The sequence below is a fragment of the Pygocentrus nattereri genome, chromosome 20, assembly GCF_015220715.1.
Source record: "Pygocentrus nattereri isolate fPygNat1 chromosome 20, fPygNat1.pri, whole genome shotgun sequence".
Lineage (NCBI taxonomy): Eukaryota > Metazoa > Chordata > Actinopteri > Characiformes > Serrasalmidae > Pygocentrus > Pygocentrus nattereri.
Genome location: NC_051230.1, coordinates 15951099 through 15968817, shown reverse-complemented (window position 1 = coordinate 15968817; position 17719 = coordinate 15951099). Strand labels below are relative to the sequence as shown.

The 17719-nt window shown below is 38.7% G+C and overlaps 1 protein-coding gene across 2 annotated transcripts in view; it reads left to right on the top strand.

Annotated features, from left to right (window-relative positions):
- Positions 1-17719, top strand: part of adgrv1 (adhesion G protein-coupled receptor V1) — a 241446-nt gene that overhangs the window by 205050 nt on the left and 18677 nt on the right. For both annotated transcript variants that reach the window (XM_017695589.2, XM_037531691.1), the window contains one exon: positions 17572-17693. In XM_017695589.2, coding sequence (XP_017551078.2) covers positions 17572-17693 — 122 coding nt within the window. The remainder of the gene's footprint in view (positions 1-17571; positions 17694-17719) is intronic.

Genomic DNA, 17719 nt, shown 5'->3' with positions numbered 1-17719 from the left:
ATGTTCAATGTTAACTCACTCAATGAGTTGCTAGATGACATGCTGAAGACCTTAAAGTTGCAAATGGAGGTCTGGCTCAGTTCAACAGATGCATATTTTTTTAGCCTCCAGTTGACGGCTTAATTTCTTTGGCTACAAAGCTTCATTTAAAAACCAAAGGACCTCTGAGCTTTCAACTCAGAGAGGTGGTTACTTCTTTTCTGTACGCAGACATGTGGAGCCCAAAGGCCTGTACACACCAAATTGAATTTGTTTGTGCAGTATTTTCAGATGCCAGTAAATTAATTAGATCATGTGTAGAACTGATAATATCCTTCCTACTTTTGTTGGTAGCCAGATTGGGTTTTTCCTCTGCTTAATCACCAGTGGTGTTAGCATCTCCAATAGCAATTTATTTTTTGCAAAGAATTCATCTTGTTTAAAATAGCATTTGTTTAAATGTCTGCATTTGTTTATACATAATAAATTATTTATTTATTTATTTATTTAAATTAAAAAACAAGGACTTATCCTGTTTAAAAAAAAACAGGACAGATCCAGAGGCTGGACCACCTGTAAGTGAAACAGCCACCGTATTTCAGACTGAGAAATGTAAGAAAACTGTGTATATACACCGAAACAAAGAAAAATACAGCAGTGAGTACAGTGCCCTGACAAAAATGAACAGGCCTTAAGATGAGAAAGATATGTTGTCCCCCCAGTCGGCCACAGTGGTACTGCTAGGGGGCTATGACACACATTGAAAACCTCTGCCATTTACATGCATCTGCCTATTCTGCTTAGAGCAGTTTAGCCCCACCCATTCACACTGAAGTTCTAAGCAGTGTTTCAGCCTTGTTTCAGTTGTACATGCATCTTAAAGGAACAGTAACAAAAACAACACGTGTAATTGTAAGGGATAAAGAGAGGTTGGAAAACAGTCACATAGAAGGGAATTATGACTGTTTTTGGTTCATAAAGCCACACAGTTGACAGAACTGAACCATCAAAAATGCAAGAGAAATGTAGAAAGTGGGCAAAAGTACAATCTCAGGAAAATATAGACTAACCCGTTGGTAACATTAAATTATGCTGACAAATGTATCATTTATGTATAGCTATATACATCTGTGTGTGTTGGTGTGCGTGGGTGGTCGGGGGCTCCCACATTCTGTGTCAGCTTTCCCAGTCTGTTCTGGAGCATGCTTAAACCACACAGGGCTAATCCTCAACCATACAGCTATTTTAACAGTGGACTGCGGTGCCAGCCCACCCGCCTACAGAACTGTCACCCTCACAGCTTTGCACATAGCTCACTGCCACATGCCCACATTTGCTTTGACTCATGAAGCAACAGTTGGCAAGACCTTAAAGTGAAGGTTTGGCTAAAACAATGTAATGTACACAGTTTCCCTCTTGCCTCAAATATGGTCAATGTGCCAAGATGCATTTGATGTCTCAAATATGCTTCTTTAGTTTTGCACTGAAGCTATGAGGCTGTTATAAGTAATGAAAGCTAGCCCACCATTTAGCATAAGCCACACTGTTTAGAGAAAAGTGTGAGATGGTGAAAGCCTGAGATTTGCACAATGCTAACTAAATGGTTTATGGTGGCATTTTTTGTGAGCTGCTTAAGCCTCATTGCTGCAGTATAGATTTCAGACACCAAAGCTATCTTGGCTGCTCGTCTGCATTTGAAGTAAGGGTAAAATTGGATAAATTTGATTTTTCTCTCAACTATTGCTTTAAAGCCTGTGGTAACCTCAAAACCTCAGAATCTTCCTAGGCTACACACATCTACACAAATACTGACAGCATGCATGAAATCATTTTGTTTATCCGACCTCCACTGCTTGTGTCACAGAATTGTAGTACAATGGTGAGGCCTGCATCTCTAGATGTTCACTATATCTAGATGTTCACATTGTCAGGGTTTCCCATGAAATCCATCAATGATGTTTCTGTTGTTTTATGCAAAAAAATCATAATTTCTTTTCATTTATGACCATTTCTTGACCTCTCTTTACCATGTAGTATTAAACAGGCTGTTTTGTTACTGTGCCTTTAAGATGTAAATGTGTAAATATTCTGATTTATATTGTGCCTTGTTCAAAAATGCAGTCCAGCCTAAAATACTACTGATAACTTCAAAATGAATGAGTTCATCTTAGTTAATTAATCTTTTTTTCTACATTTAATTTACAAGTGTGTAATTACATATGTTAAGTAATTATCTTGTTATTATATAGTTAGTTACATACTGGATTACATTTTGATTCATCATGTTTCACCATTCATCATTTTATGTTTGCTTTGTTATTAACAATTGAAAAAATATGGCAAAACAATAACTTTCTATCAACTTGAAATCACAACTAGAAGGGGGAAGTTCGTAAATGAACTTTAAGTTGTCCTGACGAAGCCATTGCTAGCAAATCCTAGGTGGTGCTAAGGTGTTACTACACATATGTAATCCCAGGTGGTTCCTAAGATGTTGTTAAGTTATAGATATGGAATCGCAGGTGGTCATTAAGGTGTTGCTGAGCAGTTGCAATGTTATCCCAAGGGCTTGCTAAGGTTTTGCTAGGCCATTGCTATGGCATTTCAAGTGGTTATTAAGGTGTTGCTAGGCAGTTTCTATGTTATCCTAAGTGCTTGTTAAGGTGTTGCTATGTCATGCTATAGAATCCCAGGTGGTTACAAAAGTGTTGCATGCCCTTTCTTTGGTATCCCAGGTGCTTGCTAATGTATGTGTAATGTGCTAGTATGTATATGAGTCTGTATGTAATGTCTGTGAGGGTCAGTGTTGGAGATGTTCTTCATCACATCTAATCGGTCCCATAATACCACAAAGAACACTTAAGTTGGCTTTGTATGTAAAATATATTCTATACACACACATGGAACCCATTGAAAGTTTTGAAGCTGCACTTTGACACACAACTAAGCTAACTTGTCCCATGATTTCATTATGGCTGGTAACTAATGCACAGGTGGTGCTAAATGTTTTTCTGTCCACAGAATGCATCAGTAGTACACTCAACATTTGCATCCACTCCCAGTGTAGGGAGTGAAGGAGCACCGCTGACTTTGCATGTCATACCACAGACTGAAAGAGCCAAGCGTATGGTCAGGGGCGATATGAGTGCCTCCCTCTGTCTCTGCTTTAATGAGCCTTTCAAAACCATCGTTACCCTCAGCCAGGGCTACTCACTGTAACCATGCACTATTGAAAGCTGTTGAAAGGGCAACCGTCGGGGTAAAAAAAGAATGACTTTGCATAGCTCTGCCCTTGAGATGTGCTGATACTCCACAATGTCACTCTCCTTACCCTCAAAAGAACTTCTGTAGAGCTTGAGTCAACGTCTAGCCTCTGGGAAGGGTTGTTCTTCCAGAAGTCGGTGTGGAAATAATTACGATATGAGAGGCCTATTTAAAGCTCTAATTTGCCCTCGCAGTTGTGCATTAGACTTTGAGAAAAGTGGAGTGCTTTCACAATGTGCTGCGTTTTTCCTGGAAGAACTCTAGAAGGCTAGCAGCTAATCCCCGTCCTCTGTTCAGGCCGTTTGTTTATGTGCTAGCCTATTGCTGCAGTGGCTGCTGTGGTGTAAAGGTTATCAGTCTGTTCATTTGTGCCTAAGGCAAACAAAGAGGCTTTTTTTGTTTGCTAACATTAAAAGTTTGATCACATGAAATTATGCAAACCTGCCATCCTACTGGCCTTTGTGATTCTGCATTAGACTAGTAGTGTGGTAGAGGGCAGGCTGGTGAATTATTAGCAAGCATATTGCTTTTGTCCTGTATTCATTGCTAACATTGGTTTCCTGAGAGCAGCTGTATGACCCACTTTTTTCCCCTTCGTACAACCCCAATTCCAGTGAAGTTGTGACATTGTGTAAAACATAAATAAAAACAGAACACGATGATTTGCAAATCCTTTTCAACCTATATTTAATTGAATGCACTACAAAGACAAGATATTTAATGTTCAAATGGATAAACTTTATTGTTTCTTGCAAATATTCACTCATTTTGAATTTGATGCCCAAGACATGTAAAGCCACCAAAGGAAATTTTTTGTAGTTTCTGTCCTACCCATTCAGAGAGAGAGAAGACTCCTGGCTACAGATGGCTGTGGCATCACCAGTTCAAACTTATGATTGCCCAAAGATAGGAATTTTAGATGGTTGCACCACTCGGGAGTTTCTAAACACCTCCAAGTTCCAAGCTCCACTGACTCACAGAAATGCCAATGCCCACATGTTTCACAAATGGCGTGCTCTGCTTTGTATCATATTATCATCGCCACAATTCCTCATTCCATTATGTTAAGTTTCATCTCACAAGGCATTGGAATCAGGTGTTTCATCAGTGTACCTAGGGCATTAAGATGCTCTTCATATGCTTCCATGACAATAAATTTAAGATGTCTTTCTTTCTGCACAAGTTTTTTTCTGCACAATCTGAACTTCTCTGCTTATGTAATACACGTTCCTTCAGGTACAAAGTCAAAGTCCCTGATATTGCATGCACTGCTGTTGATAAAATCAAGTACATCTCTTGCAGAAAGCCAGCAAGCCTTCAGCTGATAAATAGGCCTGTACTGAAAGTCTGTGTCAGCTACTACCTGGTTTGGATGCAAACACTCTGGGGATTGACACAGCTCCTGACGTCAGTTCAGATCAGATAGCTAGCTGTAGTTTCACGTTCTAACAAGCCACAGTAGCCTCATAATCAGAGCTACCCAGCGTTACCCCAGCCTTACCTGCCCTGTTCCAGACAGACACTGTCATTAATCTTTTCATGAATATTAAGAAACAAAGAGGAATGCAGCAGTCAAAGAAGTTTTCAGAACTAGGAATATAACACCTTGTTTTACCTGAGTTTTGATGGGGCAGACAGCTTTTGACAGTAAGCATAGAACTTGTCTGCTTTTTATGACTGTTATTGTACTTTGCACTGAATTTGCTCTTATCTAGATCTAACAGTGCTATCATTCACAGGTGTGCAAGAGAGAAAAGGAATGAAGGTGCTTAAGCACACAAAGCCAAATGGTTTGTGTTTTCCTATGTCCCCTGGTGGCTGGCCTTGTTGTGCTGCGATTGTAGCAATTCTTATATGAAAGGTGCCCCAAGAAAGAAGCACTTTAGGCCATAAATGTCAAAACTTCACTGAGGAAAAACACCCTTACAATAATGCCAATTTTTATTTCTTTTTTATTTATTGTGTCAGTATGTTAGTGAGGGGCTAATGGCAATTCACATCACCATTTTTTGGCTATTCAAAGCTTATAAAACATATTCTGTTGTTTTGTTTGAAGCTTGTAACAGAAATACCTCCATCTGTTTCTTAGTATGTTATGTTCTTTTATGTCAGTTCAGCTCCTGGAGTCCTAACCAATGGGAGAGCTCACTAGGTTAGGTACTGTAGAGAAAAAGCATGTTTAGCTGGCACAAAATAAAGTTTTGTTCAAAAAACAGCTAAATTCATTAAGATATAAAAAAATCTATTAGCATTTACATAGCCAAGACCAAACTGAACATCTGTCATTCTTTCATTTAAAACTTGAAAATAAAATTCTGAAAAACTGTTTATTTAGAAAAATGTTGAATTCTGAAAAACTGAAAACAATGAAAAGTCATACTAAATACTAAGAAATCCAGAAATTCTTGTTAAAATGGTAAAAAGTCTACTTTTAATTCAAATTATGCTAATAATTTCTTTGCATTTAAAAACCTTTAATTACATTTGAAAAGAATACAAAACAGAAGCAATTTCACTAGTAGTCTCAAACTTTTGCACCCCACTATATTTCAGTAGCCTGAGATCTTCTGAAAATAACATGATATGGCATGTAAATACTTTGTAAATGTAACAATAAATGTAATTCGCAAAAATTCCACAGATAAAGTTTAAAGGCTTAAATCCATGAAGTTAAATATTCTTGGTTCTAAGTAAATGCAGGATGCTCAGAGGCTTTATCTCAGGATCTGTCTCAGTCATTACCAGCATAGATGAAGCGACGTTTTGATTGCATAAGACACTTTTACACCCAAAATCATGGGTTGCTATATTTTATGTGCTATCTGTTCTTGAGTGCTTCCCAAGACCATCTGTTTCACATTACTCAACCTTTGTGTCTTTACAGCCTCAGAAAAGTGTTTGCATCAAACACAAACTACTGTCATTATATAATGCCAGTTCAGTGTCATTCACAGATATCGTGGCTTATGATAAAAAAATGGAAAGTCAACAATAGTGAACTCATTGACCACTTTAATACAGAACATTCATGTAATGTACTACATGTTCAGCAGGTTCAGCCATTGGCCTTTTCCACACTAATGTGGTAGGCAATAAACAATAGAAGAGATACAACCACAATTCCAATGAAGTTGGGACGTTGTGTAAAACATAAATAAAACATAATACGATGATTTGCAAATCCTGTTCAACCTATATTCAATTGAATACACTAAAAAGACAAGATATTTAATGTTCAAATGGATAAACTTTTTTTGTTTTTTGCAAATATTCATTAATTTTGAATTTGATGCCTGCGTGTTCCAAAGAAGTTGGGCCAGGGGCGTGTTTACCACTGTGTTACATCACCTTTCCTTTTAACAACACTCAATAAGCTTTTGGGAACTGAGGACACTAATTGTTGAAGCTTTGTAGGTAGAATTCTTTCCCATTCTTGCTTGATGAAACTTCAGTTGCTCAACAGTCCGGGGTCTCCATTGTCGTATTTTGTGCTTCATAATGCGCCACACATTTTCAATGGGCGCTAACACGCCCTCATTCCATCAGAGATGCTGGCTTTTGAACTTTGCACTGATAACAATCCGGACAGTCCTTTTCCTCTTTCGCCCGGAGGACACGACGTCCATGATTTCCAAAAACAATTTGAAATGTGGACTCGTCAGACCACAGGACACTTTTCCACTTTGCGTCAGTCCATCTCAGATGAGCTTGGGCCCAGAGCAGCTGGCGGCGTTTCTGGGTGTTGTTGATATCTGGCTTTGGCTTTGCATGGCAGAGTTTTAACTTGCACTTGTAGATGGAGCGACGAACTGTGTTCACTGACAGTGGATTTCTGAAGTGCTCCTGAGCCCATGTGGTAATATCCGTTACAGAATGATGTCGGTTTTTAATGCAGTGCCGCCTGAGGGATCGAAGGTCACAGGCATTCTCTGTTGGTTTTCTGTCTTGCCGCTTACTTGCAGAGATTTCTCCAGATTCTCTGAATCTTTTTATATTATGGATTGTAGATGATGAAATCCCTAAATTCCTTGCAGTTGCACATTGAGAAACATTGTTCTTAAACTGTTGGCCTATATGCTCACGCAGTTGTTCACAAAGTGGTGAACCTCACCCCATCCTTGCTTGTGAATGACTGAGCCTTTCAAGGATGCTCCCTTTATACCCAATCATGACACTCACCTGTTTCCAATTAACCTGTTCACCTGTGTAATGTTCCAAACAGGTGTTTTTTGAGGATTCCTCAACTTTCCCAGTCCCCTTTGTTGCCCCTATCCCAACTTCTTTGGAACATGTTGCAGGCACCAAATTCAAAATGAGTGAATATTTGCAAAAAACAATAAAGTTCAGCCGTTTGGACATTAAATATCTTGTCTTTGTAGTGTATTCAATTGAATATAAGTTGAAAAGAATTTGCAAATCATTGTGTTCTGTTTTACACAACGTCCCAACTTCATTGGAATTGGGGTTGTATATGGACTCAGAAAGAGAGAGTGTTTAAAATAATAGAGGGCAAAAATGGAAGAGCAAATGTTCCCTGCTAAATTGCATCAGGACACAATGCCCTGTGGCGCTTTTCAGAGCATTTTATGGTCTTATTCTGCCTTGTAGGTTTTCCAGAACACATCCTTTTTTCAGGCGCATCACAGGAACATCATGCACTGCTGATCTTGGACCTGCTGGAGAACTTGACTTTTGCATGACCCCTTGTTTTTTTGTTATGCTTAGCACTACAGCCGTGTGCTATGGGCTTTCCGCAGAGAGACAGCAGGGCCTCGGAGGACGTGGCGTATGGAACGTCTGGGGTCAGAAAATTGGCAAGCGGCCAAGAAAACTCCTCGCACTCTCGGCCTCGAAAGAAGAGCAGGATGTCCAAATGTCGTACCCACGCACACACAACTGCACAGATCAAGTATTCAGAGCAGAAAGAGAAGAACCTGCTTCCAATCTAACCCCTATTTTGGATGTTCTTCCAAACTTGCGAAATCTCCTACTGCTCTAGTGTATCACTTACCAGCACTTCTCCATTCTTCCAGTTACTCCTTTCATCTCCATGCCAGGGACGCACTTCTCCACCATCTCCCTCCGTTCTTCCACTGGTACCATGCAGTCTTTTTCCCATAACACTAGAGCGGGCGGCCAGGCGGATGTTAGCTCAGCAGGCCCGACACAAAGCAGGGCCTTTTTGGACCCCGTGGCTAGCTGTTGGGACAGCTGCTTTGGCATATTAAACAGAAGCCACAGCGCTTTCTCACATTACAGCCCTTGTTTTTGTCCGCAAAGACCCGCTGTGCTTATCTTCCCATGCTGAGGGGTCTTGTTCATCCCAATAAACAATGGACACTTTCTATTGCTGTCCTTTACCCCAGGGTTACAAACACAAACACATGCTCTTTTATGGAAACCTGTGTTGAAAACTTGGAATAACAGTCTTATGGGCCCTCTTAAAATTGACTGTACCTTCAGTGAATATGGAGAACAAAATGTAGAAACGTGAACACTCAGAAAACCCTTTGCATGATTAAATCGTCAAATAGTTCTTCAGATTGATGGAGATTGTGTTGTATGTTGTTCATACATATATTTTCCATCAATCTGAAGAACATTTTCACAATGCAAAGAACCATTTAATGTAATTTAAGTTCTTTTATTGTTTATGATTCTGTATAGAACAATTATCTTTACTTAAAAACCTTAGAAGAGCCATCTTTTTAAAGTAAATTACAGTCTCAGTCTTCTATCAGTAACTGGAAACTAAACATTTTTCTGTCAGTATTGAATATCAACAAAACCTTCACTTGCATGTTTAAATAAAGTCTGCTTGCTGCAGGATGAGAATGTAACTAATCTTTTTTCATGAAATACTCTTATATGAGTATTATTTCTCAGTCAATGGTCATTGATTCTGATATTCAAACATCCCCTGAGGGCAGGTCTGAGGGGAGGGAGTGGATTGTTGTTCAATGTTTCATTTATCCATAAACTAATGAGGGATATTCCTCTTGGTACACACCAGTTTAATCAGCACTATCTTTTGGTTGATGATGGGCCGTTTCAGTTCAGAAGTTTTTTTTTTGATCTTGAGTCAGTTTTAGTTTCAAAATTTCATGATATGCATGGGTCACATCAGATTTTTTTGGCTCGCTTGGATGCTAGGGTCCTGGTGGGCACAGACGTTTGACCTCTAGCACTATAAATATATACATAGTATGTATATATGTATGTATTTGTCTATCTGTCAACAAACCCTTTCTGGAGTTTTTTTTCTGGTTTTTGGCATAATTTGAAAATGTCGGTTGTCCTTTACATTTTTTGTAAATTTTATGAAAAATTGACAGAGAGAAATGGCCCAAAGTTACCATCTTGGAGATACAAGGTTTTGTTCTGACAATAGTGATATTTAGGAACACAGCCTGACAATAATAAATTAGCTTTTAATTTAATTCTGTGCAGTTCTTGCCCAGTCTAATCTTTTTATATAGACATAGTCTTGTGTAGCTCTTTTCTATTTGTAGCCTTCGTGCTCTGTACTCTAGTTTCACTTTTTGTTCTGCTGTTTGAGGGGACTTCTGCTGCTCTCTGCTCTCTGTTGTTTGTGGATAATGGCTACTGGTATATTTAGCTTTTGTCTTCCTGTGTCTTTTGATTAGATACATTTCTTTTTGGGGGAAGCCCAAGAGAAAAGATTTGTCTCAGCCTTTCTGACATTGCAGTCTGAAATGTACAGTACTGTGCAAACATCACAGACCACCCTTCATTTATTTAAATTCGATTCAAAACAGCCATTAAACAAGTTGTTCAATTGTTAGCTTTAGAAGAAAAAGCAGAAAACATGTGTTTAGCAGAAAGCAAACACAAGCCCCAACAACGAAATAAAATAGTATAATCTTTTTTTTACACTATTTACTGTGTCCACTTTTTGCCTTTATTACAGCTTCCACTGTTTTCAGGAGACTTCTTTTCAGTTTTTTTCAAATTAGCTGCAGGGATATTTACGCACCTCCAAAGTTCAGTCTAAGAAGTTGATTTCAGACTAGTAGTGCTGAGTTGTCTTCTCACAGTAGAGGATGAAAGCAGACAGAAACACCTGTGGATTGTGTCAGATCTGAAAAGTGGAGCTTGATTTTATTTTTTTATCTGTCTCTCAAAGATGAAAACTTCAAGTTCTTTTTATCTGGTGGCGACAGTTTTGGTGATATTTCTGGTCTCGTGCTGTTGTTGTGAAGTCTTATTTTAACAGTTTTTAAGCGTATTTTTTCACTTATTTGCCTTTGATTTTACACTTCCTCTGCAGGTGGATTATCTTCTCATTATCATCTCATATCTTCTCCTCAGAAATGTCTTCTAAAAATGAATTAATTGTCCTTAATGGCCATTTTGACTGGAATTTAAATAAATGAAGGGTGGTCTCTGACCAGTTTCACCAGTTTATAATTGGGAGCAAATTAAGCTAGACTCTTTGGATTATAATTTCCCAGACAGCCAAGTTTCCTTGCATACTATTATAGATTCTGTTCTTCATATTGTATAAAGCTGTTCTTCAAGACTGATACATCACGTTCCAGTGTTCTTGAGTGTAAATACGTCTTCTTCCGTTTCCTCCTATAGGAGTGGCACGTACTGAAGTAAAGACCCCGTAATGCCACTCTTGAGAAAAGATTTATGGATGGACATGTGGGGTGTGCACATGAAACTTCAACATCTTTTCCTTTTCAGAGTGAGGGAAAGAGAAAAAGAGAGTGTGTGTGTGAGAGAGAGAGAGAGAGAGAGAGAGAGAGAGAGAGAGAGAGAGAGAGAGAGATTACTCCTTAGGGTTTGGGAACATGCTGCTTCTGTGGAGGCCAGATCCAGACCACAAAAAGGAATGTGCTTACAGCGATGGAAAGCAAGGGCAGGAGGAAAGGGAGGGAGAGAGAGGGAGGACTGTAAGTTCAGATGGGAGGGAGATTATGGCAGAAAGATGGACAGAAAGGAGGGAGAATTTCAAGAAGGAGTGAAGAGAGAAAAGAGAGATAGGTGAAGTGGTGAGCCAAAGTGTAAGAAGGACAGAAGATTTTTTGTCACATGCCATCATTACACTCACAAATGTGTAAGAGGTGGAAAAATGTTATGTAATGTATACAAATGTAATGAGATTTTAGTCCAAGCCATTTCTGTCCCATGTTTGCACAATGTTAAACATAGCTGACCTTTTCAAATAGTGGAAAAAACATAAAATATAAAATGACACATTTTTGATTCATAATCAGCAAATACCATTACAGTATGCAGAGGACAGCAGTATAACATAAAACCATAAAAATCATAAAAATAACCTTTTTTTCACCATAAGTGTTATTTACTTACTAAGTTTTATGTCACAGTATGTCACAGAAATAAGACATATGGCCGTATGCAAAACTTTTAATATATCCTCAGATAACATGTTTCATTGATTCCTTAAGTGAACATAATTTAACCAACTAATGCAGAGACTGTAGATGTGGCATTTTTTTCAATGTTAGTGCGTAAGTTTTTACTACATTTACTACATTTAACCTGCTATGAAAAATTGAAACTTTCACACAGGCCACATTTTATGTTTTTTTCTCTCATGATATTAAATTCAGCATATTAAACAGTATGAGTATATTTTAATGTGCAGAAGTGCATTGTCATTAGAGAAAGCGTTAACTTAGTTTTACTAAGAAAATCAACAAAATATGTAATTTGTTCAGAGACAAAACTTTTGCATGCAACTGTATGTTATTTAGTTAGCCTCTATTATGGCTGTAATATAGCACCAGTTTGAAACATATAAACAATTCACAGATTCACAGTGAGAGACATCCAGACTAAACTTAGCCTCTACATGGCAGGGTTAGATTTAACACAGTAAGCCTCCTACAGTAAATGGAACAGAAGCTCATATCCTCCCATATAATTTTAATACAGTCAATTTTTTGGACGTTTTTGTGCACACAGTCACACATATGATCGATGCCGTTTAAATATAAATGTGTTTCACTTTTATTATGCTCATATATGTTGTTCTACTATACCACCATTGCCTTTTTTTCACTAATCGCATTCATTTTGATGAATATCTTTTTGTATGTTTAGGTTAGAAATCTCATCTGGTTAAAACAACATAGAATTATACTGAATTAGTTGTTTTTGCATCAATTTGCCAGATTTTTTAAATGTTACAACCTCTATCTATGACTTTGAAGTTTACCTGTGTGTAACTTTTGCACTCCTGACACATTAATTTGAATTATTCATAAATGTTGAGTGCTGGACACAAAGTTTACATTTTCTTTTGTAGCAGAAATGTGCAGCTTGCTTGTGTAAGAAAATGAATAATTTTGCTGTAATATTTTTTTTTAATTATGTAAAAACTAAAGTGCGCTCCATTCTCCCATATACTAGCGTTTACATAACAAAATCCTACCAATCCTCTTCCAAAAAATCTCTATTGATCTACTAAAGAAACCAAGATATACACAGCATACATTTTTCAGAAATGCATTATAAAAATACCATAATATAAATGATACAGTACATGAGGTACACAGTATGATTATACAATGAGAAGGGCTATCTGTAAGAAAGTGTCAAACCATGGAATAGAGTTGTTACAGGTCTACGTTCATAAGAGGCTTCCATTATTTGCTAATATAGAACTGAACTTAGAGACAAAGGTTAAAGGATGAGAAGAGAAGGCAGGTCAGGGAGAGAGAAGCGTCAGAGGACTGGAAGTAACACCTCCGTGAATGTCCAGTGGGTCAACTCTGGCCCTGAGCCCTGTGTTCTCTGACTAGCGAGGAATGTGTGGCCTACTTTTCACATCCAAGTCCTTCGTAACATCCGCAGCTTCTGGCCCACATGCAGGCACTTCAGGCGTCATAGACATTGACCTGCCATTCAAAACTCCTGACTCAGTGTGTCATTGGAGTCAGCATGTTCCTCAGGCACCATTATGATCAAAGCATGCAAACCGGTGCCAGCCAGACTTAACAGATGTTAACGCTGGTGCATTAGTTCCTTTGAGGATGTGCTGAGATGGAACTATTACCGAAGCATGGAGCACAGTGTTCTCATAAAAAGTATAAGTGCTCCCTAATAGAAGCATGTTATTAGAAATGTCAAATTGCCCTCACGTCGATTCATTCCAGATGAAAGTCATTATTAAGCATCATGGTTGCTTTTTTTGGGTACGTGTATGTACATTAGAGATGGTACTTGGAGAACAGACTAAAGTCTGTGTTGCACTGATTAAGTTTTTGGGTTTATCTAATTTGATTGTGAGACAAATACTAAAACAAGGCACCAGGTAGTTGTATGATTGGTGTTGCTAATTTAGGAGGCAGTTTGTGTGCCCAGTCAAATGTTGCTCTCAGAACCCAATAGTGAGTTTTCTCTCTGTGATTCTCTCTGAGCAGCTGAGCATATGATACATACCGTGTATCATGATAGATTGTGTAGAAGGTTACTTCTGCTGAAGCTTGTTGCAAAAATCACAAGCTCTTAATCTCACAGTGTCTAATGTTGCTTAATGTATCATTATCTCCAAGAGCCTAATCTCCTGAGGCCAGATGATCACGTAATGAGAATGTACATAACTTAAATCTGCTGTGAACAATGGAAGCTGTTCTAAAATGCCTCCAAATTCTTGTATTTTATGCTCATTTAACAAGCAAACAAGCTAGCTACCATTTAAACCATTCTTTAAACAAAAAAATAGTAGTGATGTCCACGTCGGAATCAGAGCTGATCATGCCATTTTTTAAAGGCTTTTAACCTGTTCCTCAATGGGCAGGAACCCCAAAGGATCACCACAGAGTTAGTGTGTGTTACACTGTATGAGTGGATTAGATGCAGCAGAGTTGTTGGAGTTTTTGAACACTTTGTCCTCTTACTGTGTCCACTCTGTTAGATGCACCTTGTTGGTCCATCTTGTAGATGTAGTCAGTAACTAATTTTTGCTGCACAGTTTGTGTAAGTCATCCTCTAGACCTTCATCAGTGGTCACAGGACACTGCCCACAGGAGACTGTATTCTCAGTCCAGCAGTGACACCGACATGTTTAAAAACTCCAGGAACACTGCTGTGCCTGATCTACTCATATCAGCCCAACACACACTAACACACCACCACCATGTCACTGTCACTGCAGTGCTGAGAATGATCTTTCGCTCAGAAATATTTGCTCTTTGGTGGTGCTGTGGGGGTCCTGACCATTGAAGAACAGAGTGGAAGGGGGTGAAACAGATGGACTACAGCCTGTAACTGTAGAACTACAAATTGCACCTATATGGTACATGGACCTGATGAAGAAGACAAAGAATGTAGATACAGAGAGTTGTACTTAATGAAGTGACCAGTAGGTGTATAGAGGACTTTCTCGAACATTATCCACAACTTGCAGTGAGATGTGTTTTCAGAACTTGTCAAAGTGATCTAACTGTCTGCGTTATGAAAGACAAGTCTGTTTTTGACACTACAAGAACACAAAAAAATACATTATCACAGTATTTCTCTCTTGCTACTGGTGTATAAAAGCAAATAAACACTTTACTGATACATTTTGCCAGTTCTGATATGAAAGTAGTCTGTAGCAGTAACAGTTTTCAAAAAATAGTGTATTTATAACACTATAATATATCAAATAAACAAAATATATAGAATTGGAATGCATTTGACATTGCAAATATCAAAAATGGATTTTAAACCTTTTAAAGTTATAGCTAAATCATCAGGTCAGTCAATCAAATTGACTATTATATAAAAATTGGACACAATAAAAATGGTCAAAAATAAAGCTGTCACAGTTCACACATCTGAAAAATTAAGTGTTTTTGTTGTAGCATTTTAGTAGATAGAGCCTAGGATATCTTACCCAAAGAGGACTGATCCTAACTTGATTTCTGCACTGTATGTCCTGTCTACAAAATAAAAATATCCAAATAGACTGAAAATCCTCTCTCACTGACTTAAATTAGAGACAAAATTCAGTAGAAAAGAGTTTTCTGGAAGACTTTTCAGCCACGATAACTAAGTTACTTTACATAACAGCCACGGGCTTTTTGTCCCTCGGACAATGTTGACGAGCACACCATCGCCCCCTACTTTGAGCTCACAAAGAATTCGATTGGCTCAGAAATTTCACACTTAGTTTGTTCCGACCCTAATAAGTCTGCACTCCTACCCACATTTAGCACAGAATTTCTCATGGTTGTCCTCAGATTTTCTCCTTACAAGATAATACCTGGCCTTGTGAGGCTTGAAAAAGTGAGATTTGTCAGTCAGTTATCAAAAACAGTGATACCATCTTTATTCACTTCATTAGGCCTTCACAGCTAATAAGTCGTGCATGTTTACTCCAGCAGGTTTGAATGTAAATATTGATGCTTCACTCACTCAAAAGAAGACAAAGCGCATTTACAGAGTTTTCAGAATATCTGTAATATGGACTCTCAGGGCTGAGTAAAGTGTGGGAACTAATCCAATTCAAATACAGATCGGTGGTGTTTTTTTTTTGTTTTATGTTTTTTTTTTGTGGAGTGGAGTGGGGGGCAAGCATTGTTCAACCGCTCTGTAATTGTTCTGGGGGTTTGAGCGGTTGGGCTGTTTTTTAATGAAGAGAAATATGTGATTGATGACTCAGTGTGTTCCTGGCTCTGTAGCAGCACTTTGTTCCCTCATTAAATGAGTGAATAAAATTCAATGTTCACAATAGGTCAGGGAGGTGAGGGCATGCAAATAAGGCTTAACTGATCAAACTCAGGCCCAACCTGTCTCCTTGTCTCTTCTCTTCTCTGTGATGTACTGTACCTGCTGATTGTAGCCTTTGCTCTCGAAGTTATCGTAGCTAACACGGTGAGTATAAGGCATTACTGATAGGAGGACAGCATAAGGATTGATGATTATGGGGACTGAACATTCAAACAGTGTAGAATGTCTTGCATCTTATCTTAGTATAGTAAGTAGGTCAAGTGTCAGAATTTATAGGTAAGTGGTTGGTTAATGAGTAGCTTGAAGATAATGTACATGATGTGAGGCAGAGTTCAGACCTGACAGTAGCTTGACCTCAGTTACAGTTCACAGATGAAATGTACAGAATTGTGAACTTTTCTGTCTATGGAATTAGTGATAAAAGGTAAAGAGTTTGAAGGCCAGACCACCCCTCTTAGCTGTAGGAAAAAATGAGGAACTGGGAGGAGATGGGGTTGTGCTGGGGATTGCATACCCTTTGTCATGGAAATAGAAGGTGAAGATGTGAATTTATAGGGTGTTAGATTTGAAGAAAGAGAGGTTTCAGGCATGTTCCTTCCCCCGAACTTCAGTTATAACATAGCTATATTGAGGCATTAATTCTAGGGTGGTCAATCCATTATTCTGAGAAGATAAGCAGCTTCTTAGTTTGATGTGCAAGAAGCACCTGTTTATATTTCAGATCTGAAACAAGAGTGGAGCTTGCTTTCTCCTGTCTCTCGAAGATGAAAGTACCGTTTATCTGACAGTTACAGTTTTGGTGGTCTGCCAGATCTTGCATGATTATTATATTTAATGGCCATTTTGACTGAAATTTTAATAAATGATGGGTAGTCTCCAACTCTGACAGAGTACTGTAAATGTTTAGAACTGGGCAGTTTAGTCTGTGGAAAACCCAGTTAAAACTTGCAAATTATTGCTAAATGTTCTAGGTAAGTAAAATGTGTAGTTAAGCAACTTCAAACAGTGTAGCATATGCTGCCAGCCTGCTTTCAGTAACACTTGTTTGAATCTTTGTATTCATTTGCCTGAGAGACTCTTGACATTGCATTCGATTGATTGTCCATGTGAAGGACACTCTTGGCCCAAGCGCTCTGGCCTTGTTCTAGCGCTGAGTAAGGGCTCCTAATTAAGAGTCTCATAATGAATTTACTTTCACTGGCAGCTAGTTTGGGTTTGTGCCCCTGGTCAATAAACGTGCCTACTCACCCTCCGTGCCAAAGCAGAGGCTGTAAAAGAGGTTCTGCGTGTGTGTGTGTGGGGCGGTTCTCCAAACTGTGGAAAAATTGAGTCGTCAGGGGCATTGCCAGACCAGCTCACCCAACAACTGGAAACAGCACCCATGCCAACCTGACTGGCTTTCTGTAGGGCATGGAACATGCTGGCATCTTAACATCTGTTGGAGCTTGAAAAGCACAGTCAGCATAATGTGGAGCCATTCAAATTAAATGGAACAAGCTAATCATGACAAGTATATGGAGTTGAACTAGTTTTGCCAGCTTGTCAAGTATCAGATGTATCTCTCCATCTTATTTGGTTCAAGTCATTAACGTCATGTTGGCTTTTGTTCTCCAGAGATTCCGATGGTGCTGTATCTGTTTGCCCTTGTGTCACTGGTGTGTCTGTGGGCCGGTCTCCACATGGCCTACAGGTATCTCTGGATGCTCATTCTCCTCGTCATCTTCAACGTCTTTCTGGTAAGAATGTCCACCTTCATTATAAG